The sequence below is a fragment of the Spea bombifrons genome, chromosome 12 (genome assembly GCF_027358695.1).
Source record: "Spea bombifrons isolate aSpeBom1 chromosome 12, aSpeBom1.2.pri, whole genome shotgun sequence".
Classification (NCBI taxonomy): Eukaryota; Metazoa; Chordata; class Amphibia; order Anura; family Pelobatidae; genus Spea; species Spea bombifrons.
Genome location: NC_071098.1, coordinates 30,406,862 through 30,417,183, shown reverse-complemented (window position 1 = coordinate 30,417,183; position 10,322 = coordinate 30,406,862). Strand labels below are relative to the sequence as shown.

At 40.4% G+C, this 10,322-nt stretch overlaps 1 protein-coding gene and 1 long non-coding RNA gene across 2 annotated transcripts; both read left to right on the top strand.

Moving 5' to 3' along the window:
• The first annotated feature begins 398 nt into the window (after positions 1-398).
• Positions 399-2,990, top strand: LOC128469726 (phospholipase A2 inhibitor and Ly6/PLAUR domain-containing protein-like). Its single transcript, XM_053451528.1, has 5 exons — positions 399-447; positions 1,382-1,501; positions 1,988-2,137; positions 2,327-2,473; positions 2,854-2,990. Exons 1-5 carry the CDS (start codon positions 399-401, stop codon positions 2,988-2,990), a joined length of 603 nt encoding a protein of 200 aa, XP_053307503.1.
• A 6,338-nt stretch (positions 2,991-9,328) lies between these two features.
• Positions 9,329-10,081, top strand: LOC128470743 (uncharacterized). The gene is made up of 2 exons (XR_008346051.1): positions 9,329-9,461; positions 9,566-10,081. It is a non-coding gene; the product is annotated as an uncharacterized LOC128470743 (long non-coding RNA).
• Positions 10,082-10,322: the final 241 nt, after the last annotated feature.

The window sequence follows — 10,322 nt, the reverse complement described above, 5'->3', positions numbered from 1 at the left end:
AAAGGGCACCCATCGCCAGGTTATTCCCTACGTTGTCTACTGGTTGACGATGATGAGTTGGTCACGTCTTGTATGGATTCCACCGAAAAAGTAACATTGTGCTGGATGATTCTCCGATGTGTGCTTGAAAGACGGGAAGCCATTTTGTAGACGTTTTGGAAACAAAATGGAGTCATGCATTTTAGGACTTCCTTAGGTAGACTGCCAGGCCGCGTGGTTTGTCTGCGAGAAGGAAGAAGTATGATTTTCCAGTTTATATAATGAACATGCAAATGCAGTGCCTTGGCAAGGAGATTGCGTGATTTATGATGGTCTTGGCACGCTGAGTTATAGGAAACGTATGTTTAAAGTCACTTGCTAAAACACAGTCCTCAAGTCTGTCCTCATTATACAGAAGTATGAAGGTTCTCCTTGGGCTGATATCCTTCACAATCGCCGTCATTGCGGGTAAGATAATTATTTAGGAATATTTACTATATGTCCTACCTTGACTGGTGGTGGACACCTTAGTTATCTTGGTAACCATAATATAAATTAATAATTCATTGAAAATTATTTAGAAGTCCTATTTTTTAATAAAACAGTTATAAAGAGGCAAAATAATCATCTAGCTAGAAAAGGAGACAGGAGCAGATATGCATACCCCGGAACTCTCAGGGTTTGACCCAGGGTCTCAGGGTTTTTTTTGCCCCATTCTCAGGGTGAAGGGGCAGATTCTCAGGGTTACCCAGTCTGGAGTCTGACTCCTTGCTATTCTCCCCGCTGTGATTAAATAAAAGACTCGCACTTTGCCCCGTCTGCCCCCCCGTCTAGTCGCCCTTTTCTCCTGATGTACCTTAATCAATCGGGAGCCATATGCCTATCGCATACATGTTTAATACTCTCACTGTATTACCCTCTACCACTTCTGCTGGGAAGCTGTTCCACCTATCCACCACCACCTTCTAAGTTGAGACGGATAACTAGAACAGCCTTCCAGCAGAAGTGCTTAATCCAGTATTGTGATAAATTTCTCCTAGACCTAAGATCAAGCATCAGGTATCTTTTAAGGTCTCGCAGCGCACGCTCATACTTCAAAGACTTAATGCTTCTTGCTATTTGTTGAACTCTATGTTTGTAAACGTCGAATGATTTCCATTAAATGTCTGTCTATACACAATAGCGCCATCCAGTGTACAAATAATTATTTAACTCAATAATTCAATATTTCAAGAAATATTTCAAGAAATATATTATTTATTTATTTTTTATTAAAGCATTCTTTAGGATACAATTAAATCATCTCCAAACTCAAACCACCTCGTGGGTAAATTCCATATCCCATATAATCAAAAATAATATATCCCAAATCCCCTGAAATGTAACATATCTTCCTTTCCAGGCGAAGCTTTGATGTGCAAGCAATGTCTGGATAAGCGGGCCGATGACTGCCAAGGGGAGTCCGTGATCTGCGACTTACCCGGCGGAATGTGTGCAAAGGGCATCGAACACAACATCTTAAGTATGTGCAGAAAGGGTTAATCGACAATATTTCACAGAAGAAAAAAAATAAACTATTGCTTCATTTTAATAAAGGATTGTTGGCCAGACTATAATTTTGTTAAATTTCCTTCAGTTATAAGTAAAATGTTATTTTTCATGATATGTTTTATTCCGGGCAGAGTTTTAGGTTCAGCTCGGTTGGAGTAAAACTGAGATGAGGCAAGTTTTGTGTATTATTGTACGTCTATTTGTTGAAAAATTGTTATACAAGGACATTGGCTGGCGTCTTAAGACGTTTCATAACGTGCTTGAGGTCTCGTTTGGGATCATTGAAAGCTCTTGAGATAGATGATCCATGACATGAGATGATATCAAAAGACACCACCTTGACCCTAATGTGGTGCCCTATCTCAAGCTTCTTTCAGATAGACGGAAACTGGTTGAAAGCGATGAGAATGCCAGTTGTCCTAACTAAGTGGTAACATGGTCTTCTTCTTCTTCTCAGATGGAGATGTGGTCCCCACCGCATTTAGAGCCTGTACAAACGATACCCGTCTCTGCGGAGGGCAGGTCAGCCTGTCCACCGCTCCGTTCCAGCTGTTGCTATACACTGAATGCTGTCAAGAGGACGATTGCAATTGTGGAGAAATTATTAGTAAGTTTTTCACTGTTTCCTAACAAAAAAAAGTAATGAATAAAACGTTTCATATTCTGCACAGAATGTGACCACAAAATGTTAAGTAGTATCTGAGTACCCAGCCATGGCGGCTCTGAGAATATATTCTTTTCAGCCGTTTTAAGAGACTTCACGTCATAGTATATTGTGCTTTTCTCTGTGCTTCAGTGCCACCCAAAAACACCACGAAAAATGGAGTCGTCTGCAGATCGTGCTTCACTGAAGGTGACTACTCCTGCACAGATGTGAGCACCATAGAATGCACCGGGAACGAGGCGGAATGCATCGAATTCTCTGGGCAGGCAGCTCGTCCTGGTAATAATTCCAACTTCTTTCACTAATAATGCCATTTTGCCAATAATGATGTCCCACAAGGTCTGTTGGATGCTGACGAGTGGTCATGAGTCCTAGCTGGGGTCACAGCATAAAGAAAGAAGAGAACTTGGTCATCGTCTTGGCACGAGCGCCATACTGGCCAACGTTGACAATTCCATTTAAAATAGACCGGAAACCAGTAGGAGTTATAGTTGATTCCCCAATGGGCAAAGGTCAACACTGGAAGTTCTGCCTCCAGTTGTAATAGCGAGGGGCATTAAGAACAACCAGGACCCCAGGTGCATACTTTATAAACATGCCATGGTTTCTATATGGCGTTTTAACAATTGCGTAACATTACTTTTCTTTACTTTTTCCAGAAGAGGAAACTATGATCTATTCTTACTACGGTTGCGTCACAAAAGGGGTCTGTCAAATTGGATTCGGGGGATTACCAGGATCTGTCGTATACGAACAAAGAGTACTGGAATGCACTCCAAGCATCGAAACAAACTAAAAAAAAAAAAAATCTTGTTTCAAAGCAGTGCTATCCCTAATAAAATGGGCAATTTCATGTTCTGTTTCTCTGTGTTTTATTATCATTCAATATGATTATTTTACATTGAAAAATGTTTGATGTTAAAGATCACTTAAATTCCTAATACTCAATAGAATAATATACAACACAACCCCCACCCAAACTTTATTTCTTTAAACTTTTGACCCTTTTGAAATGCAATCTGTCATTTAAAACAGAAAACTCAAAGATGACTATTTTCAGTATGCTTCTGAGGGTCAGACTTGTTTTTGGTTACATTGTGACTGGTTCAGGGTTTCAGTATCGCTGCTTGGTTTCTCAGCTGATGCCATTGAAGAATACGGAGCAATGGACTCATAAAGGTCCATAGTGACATTTTAACGCTGGCTAATAACTAGGAGACAAAGACCTCTAAGCGGGATTCAACCGGTCAACGCCATGAAAGCATTCCAAGATCCAATGTTCAGATTCATTTATGGTTATTCCGAAATAGTAAGATAGCAAAAGGGTTAAATCCACCATTATGATATATCTCTTTACATATATAGCCACTGTAGAGAAAATATTTGTCCATGGTGAACATAACTAAGTCCACCAAGGCCAGGTAGACCTCCATCTCTACATGATAAGGGAAAAGGCAACGCCCAAAAGGTTTTATCTTTAGCATCAAGATAGGACGGGCATTTATTTAAGAGGAGACAAGGATTTAACTTGAAATATTAAATAACATGAATTAAAATATTGTAACAATAAAATGTACCCGATGTATTTATTAACGGGAAACACCAAGGATTGAAATGGTTGGGCTCTGCTGCCATTAACGATTGGGCAAGGCGTCCATGACCAGGGTTATCATATAAAAGTCCTTGGGGTATAAGAAGAATTTAGTTGAATGTTCTCCAAAAAGTTGCCCATACTAGGAGTTTATCACTTGAAGGTATTTAATTGCTTCATGCCAATTGATGACCATAGATATAATTATGGAGGCATCTGAGCGTTGGCTTGACGCATTTCCATTCAATTTTTGCATTTTTTTTTTTTTTTTTTTTTTACAGTTTCCCAATGTAAACACACTATGTAAACTCAATTAAAATTAATTAAAAATAATTGGGAGACAAAGAACAACTTCAAAAAGATGGTAGACATAAGGTGGCAATGAGTCAATGATCAGTTATATGTATGTAATTATGGTGGTCCAGGTCTTTCAAAACCATGAGGTATTCAAAAGGAACGAATGGTTTACAAGTCACAGAGCTGAGACATAGTTAATCATTGGCACTTATAGACAAAAAAAACCCTCAACACTACAAGAAACCAAAAAGCACCTATAAAGGGGATAAAACCTTCTTAAATGGACCATAATACCGATTGATGGGTAACATACGATGAGTTTGAAAACAGGACCAGGCTCATTTAATCCCTCATTCTCAAAACAATTTCTAGCTGTGATAACCACAAGACTAAAAAGTTCAACATTAAGTTCAACCATAAGTCAATATGGCGCCTTCATCAAAATGTCACCCTTCACCATGTCCTGTTGACTGATTAGATGCTTGAAGATATGTCATTTTTCAATCGTTTCAGTAGTTTCTCTATGCACGGAGATTAGAAATAAAGGATTCTCATGAAATTATTATTATACATATTTAGGGTAATTGTCTATAATCTATGAGTTAAATGGGTTTTGTGTTGGCTTGCTATGTCTTCCAGTCTCACCGATTTCTAAAGGGATAGCTCTCCAAATGCGCTTGCAAGGATCCTGTAGGTGTTTTCTCTGTGAAAATGGTGGGGTAATATTTTCATCTCCAGGATGCCTTCTGGCCATCTCACTCTTCGTTCAGTTCTTCGTATCCTATTGACGATGGGGTTCTGCCAAACATTTACTTTTCTTATTTAGTGGGTTTTGTCACCGTTCCAATACTTCCATCCAAAACCAATACTCAAGAACGTACGCAAATTAGAACCAACTGCTGCCCTGTTTAAGTTTCGAGTTACGTAAGGTTTGATCATTTATGTGTAATTTAGAATTCAATGGGATGGTCCCATATTGTTAGGACTAACTGGATTTAACATAGACTGTTCACCTCAGGCTGAAAGATCCCATGTCGACTGGCTTCATCCCTGTGTATTTTGCATTAGCAGAGAGGTAGATGGGTAGGAAAGTCCAGATCTTCAGATCGGATTCTAAAGAGAGCCTTAGAAACTTGTACACCAAAGTCATCTTAGAACGTTGAACATTTGAACGTTCTTCACTGGAAGCCACTACACCACAAATAGATTGAGAAAGAAAAAGCGCCTGGAAGATCTACTCACCCTCCAGTTTAAGAGTTCCCTCTTGGGAGTAATCTCACCTGTGTCACCCAACTCCTTTCCCCCAGAACACTATCCACCCATAGTCTCTGATCAGTCCCAGTCAGAAACCAGAACTTCTACTTGACCTCCTCTATTGGTCCTTATCCTCCACTGAAACACCTTATCATTGGCTCCCTCTCCATTCCTCCATAACTTTTCCAGTCTGAATTCCTACAGCGCATGCGCCTTTTCCTATTGCTGCAACAGAGCCAGGTTTGTTTTCTATACATCACCAAAACTACAAAACAAAGACTGGAAACATTCACCCTGAGCTTCCTTCCCTCATATGCCGACAGATTCAGACGGATTGCACGTTGCCGAAGTCATGCCAAGAATGAACGTGATCATGACTCTACCATAGTCTCAAAAATACAAAACATAAACTAAACTCATAATTCAAGGCGGACGTCAGCAACGGCCTTAATTATTTAAAATGAAGTAGATATTTAATATAATTATTAACAATTTTGCTTCCAAGCAAATTATTATCCTAAAAAAAATAATAATTATTACAGAGTATAAGTTGTATCGTTGCCATCATTTTCTTATGTGTGCGTTCAGCAAATAGAGTCAAAATCTGGTTGCAGTGACATCACCTCCAGAAGGCTCCTATAAATGCAGGTAGCTGAGCTGAATCTCTCACTGTCCTCGAAACGATATCCAGAAGAACTTCGAAGGAGACCATTCCAGTTCAAGCATTACAATGGGGTCCTCAAACAGATTGTACATGGGCCAAGGTCATGCTGAAAATCATAACTCAAAAATGCTCAAAAATACAAAATATAAAGTAAATTCATCATTAAAATCTGTTGCAACATTCTAGATTTTACAGTTTAAATGCCAGGGCTAGAGGCGGACTTCAGTAATGACCCAATTTTTCTAAGTTACATATTTAATTTACCATTTGGCTTCCAAACTAGTTAATAAAAGTGCCACGAGATAATTGCTGGATTTATGGCCCGTATTCCCTTGGCGTGTTCTGTTTACTGTGAGCGTACATCAAATAGTGACAGAATCTGGCTGGAGTGACGTTACCCTACCGAAGACTACTATAAATGCAGGTAGCTGAGCTGATAGCCTCACTATCCTCCAGAAGATATCTAGAAAAACGTTGAAGGAGACCATTCCAGTTCAAGCATTACAATGAGGTCTGTCCAGATAGTTCTCTGCGTAATCGCGGCTTTGGTGTCTACAGGTAGGAACATTTCTGAAAAACTAATTCAAGGATTATTAGGTGCCAAGTGGCCAGTCCGAGACGTATCCAGCCATTATGGAGCTTGGAGCTGGAGCTTCAGATTGGTACATAGGAAAAAAATTAACATGTACTACGTTAAAGTCAAGGTGGGCTACATCCATTGAGTGTTGGATTTTCCCACTTGTACTTCCTATATTCTTATATATTCACATAAGAAAAACACTCATTCTTGGTACATTTCATACTCAAGGTTCTAAGACACCATAAGAGGTATCTAACAGACTAACAGTAAGGACATTAATACTCTGAACCGGAAAGACCAGGCCTGGACTGGCCATCTGGCACACGGGGCAAATGTTGAGTATGCGGATATCCAGCTGTTGGCTGCACTTACACCATCAGGTGGCCACTGGCCTTAAAGTGCCGGGGCTGCCTCATCGTCGCCAGTCCGGCCCTGGTAAAGTTTCAGGTTAACGATGAGTTATTCCCCCCATTAGTTTATGGTGAACAATGCGTAAAATGTCTGGGACGGAACAGAGAAGAGTGCGAGGTCGAAGAAAACACGGAGTGTGGAATCGTTGGCTGCATGGCAGTATCAGAAAGAAGTATTTCGTGTAAGTACATTTTCTCACCATTTTTAAGCAAATGCTGGTGTCTGTATCCGTGTAACAAGGTCCCATTAATCCTCATTTCATTCATTTTTCTGATGAATTTGAGACTAATTCTAAAACTATGTATCAGTAGATAAACATAATAAGAAAAGCTATGGCTAAACCAATGAGCTTTAGCTTCCCTGTAATTAGTTAGGAATTATTAATCTAGAATACCATTAACATATGTTTAAATGTTTCTGCGTATTTTTGGTATTATTTTATTTATTTATAATTCTGCAGTTGGGGTAACATATCCAGCACTGGAAATGGACTGTGCCAACCCAGTCCTTTGTGATCAACATTTAAGATTTAACACTCTCAACGATGAAGATGTTGTTGATGTGCTTGTGCAGTGTTGTATTGGTGATCTTTGCAATAACGGCCTCCAGTATTCTGGTAAGTATATTTTTTGATATGGTTTGTATTAATTTTGTAGACAATGCTTCATTTAATGAGTTTATTATGGGGCCTGAACTGTCAAAGGGGGCTGTGCAGATAACAATACCCAAATATCTTGGGAAATCAATTAACCTTTACTGGATTCTTTGTATGATTTGTGTATTGACTTCCTACGCTGTCCCTTTTGTGCAAATATTTGTTGGATGCACACATATATATATATATATATATATATATATATACCGTATTTGCTTGATTATAAGACGAGGTTTTTTCCAGAGCAAATGCTCTGAAAAATACCCCTCGTCTTATAATCGAGGTCGTCTTCTAATCAGACCTCATTCTGCTTCGGCCGTGCTGCTTACCGGGCTTTGATCGCGAGCGGCGTCTCTGCTATTAGCAGCAGGAAACAGGAAGCTAGCACAGTCCTCACATAACTCTACCTCCCCCCTCCTTCCTCTGGGGGCGGGGCCAGAGAAGTTGCTCGCACAGCCGGGCCCCTGCAGAAGTCTGCGAGGGGAGGTCTGCAGTTCAGGTAAGGGGGTGGGTGGGGGGTTTGAGCGTGCGTGTGTGTGTGTGTGATTAATGGAATGAATGAGTATTTAAATGTTTGTGAATGAGTGTGTGATAGCATGGATGTGTAAGGAGGGTGGGGGTGGTAGCATAGCATATGGAGGCTGTAATCACACTTCTAACATCCCCAGGTTCCAGCATGTACTGGCTGCCTTGGCTTGATAGGAGTGTGATTGCTGTTAGTGGCATATAGGGGTATAAGGCATATCATGGGGCAGAGGGGCATATAGGGGGTTAAAAGGCATATCATGGGGCACAGTGGCATATAGGAGGGTATAAGACATTTCTGGAGGCAGAGTGGCATATAGAGGGTTAAAAGGCACATCATGGGGCAGAGTGGCAAATAGGGGGGTATAAGGCATTTCTGGGGGCAGAGTGGCAAGCCTGGGGGCAGATGTGCATAACTGGGGGGGGGCAAGGTTGGCAAGTAAAAGGAAATAAAAAATATATTTTTCTCAATCATAGCTTTTATTAAATATGAAAATTAGTTTACATGAATTAATATTTACTAGTAAAACTTTTTTCCTATAGGGTAGTCTTATATTCAGGCTTTTTGTTTTTTTCCTAAATTAATATTTTGATTTTGGGAGGTCGTCTTATAATCAGGGTCGTCTTATAATCGAGCAAATACGGTATATATAGTTTTGTAAGAACATTTTGCTATATTTTGTGCTGTTTTGTACATAGGGGGAAGTAAAGACAAGAGGCCCACTGGCTCCTTCCACATTCACCTTGTAACGAGCACACACTTACACGTACTCGCGCTAACAATATCGCAAACAATACCACACGCTCAATCACTCACTCTCGCACACACACACAAATATTAACACAGATCCACTATTTACACGCACACTCATTTTAACTCACACAATCGCAAACACTAACACACACATATAAACTCTGACACACATACTTACTCTAACACACTCCTTCTATTACAGTGTATGAGCAGCTGTGTTATTACCTCTGGGTCATGTCACGTGACCCCACTGACCTCCCGCTTCCACGGGTGCGCCGGCCCAAATCAAACTGGCCCTGAAGAATCAATAGCTCATCCTCTGCCCCCCCCACAGCTCCAATTACATGTTCTGTGTGTGTAATGCCCGATACTTTCTTGTATTCCAGTCCCTGAAGATCCAGGTGAACTAAACGGCAAATGCTGCCCATCCTGTTTAAAAAGAAACTTTAGAGGTGAATGCATTTCTTCAGAGAGGGTGCAATGCCGCGGGAAACAAAACAAATGCTTTGCATATGAAGGAACGGTGGAGAAAGCAGGTAATTACAGGAATATCTGTGTAAATTCTAGTGCCCCCTTATATGTACACCCTTCACACGCTCTACACGTCAATATGACCCATGCGATTCCCTTTCTTTTGTAGATTTGAGCGTCTGGGATTACAGTATGAAGGGCTGCATTAGTGATCTGGGATGTAGTCTGAAGTTTGACGCGTTGCCCGGGACCAGGGAGGTGGAAGGAAGAGTATTCGAATGTACTGAACCATTACCTAGTACCGAGTGCCCCGGGATTTAATTCTCGCTATGGTCCACAATTCCATGAAGTATGGCCATCTGTAACATGGAAAACGTGTGGCTTTTGCATTAAAATTTGATCAGGGATCTGGGAAAAAAAATCTCATCCCTTCAACACACTTCAAAATAATTGATTTAATGATTTCTAATAAAAATGTTCCTCATGCATGCGCACTTACTGCGGTCTCTCATTCTTCCACGGCAGAGATGCAGGAAGGCAATTGTCAAAAAATATACATAATTCTGAATACGTACACGTTTAATAAAAATACGCCATTTTTTGAATTGTATGATTCTTGTTACTGTTTGCTTGCTCTTGTATCCTCTCTGACCAATTAATAAATAAATCTTATTAACCTAGAAAACGCTCCTTTATAATGTTTCATGTTTATTGCTGCAAAATGCTGACACGGCGGGGAAATCTATTTGTCCAATAATGTCTTGTATCTTAAGAAATTCCAAAAGTCCTGAGGCCCACGGGGCTGAGAATGGGCCAGAGTCGGCTCTTGACTGGGTGCCGAGCAAGGCTAGACCTTGGTAGCATTTTTTAAATATGGCAGGGGAGAGGTTAATGGAGGGTTATTTAAGGGGTGGGTGCCACTAGGT

What these genes read in the sequence shown, in the direction of transcription:
- LOC128469726 (XM_053451528.1), top strand. Translation starts at nt 399, where the DNA reads ATGAAGGTTCTCCTTGGGCTGATATCCTTCACAATCGCCGTCATTGCG. An exon ending in CAATTGTGGAGAAATTATTA is followed by an intron (nt 2,138 to 2,326) that starts GTAAGTTTTTCA and finishes TCTGTGCTTCAG; the next exon opens with TGCCACCCAAAAACACCACG. An exon ending in TGGGCAGGCAGCTCGTCCTG is followed by an intron (nt 2,474 to 2,853) that starts GTAATAATTCCA and finishes TACTTTTTCCAG; the next exon opens with AAGAGGAAACTATGATCTAT.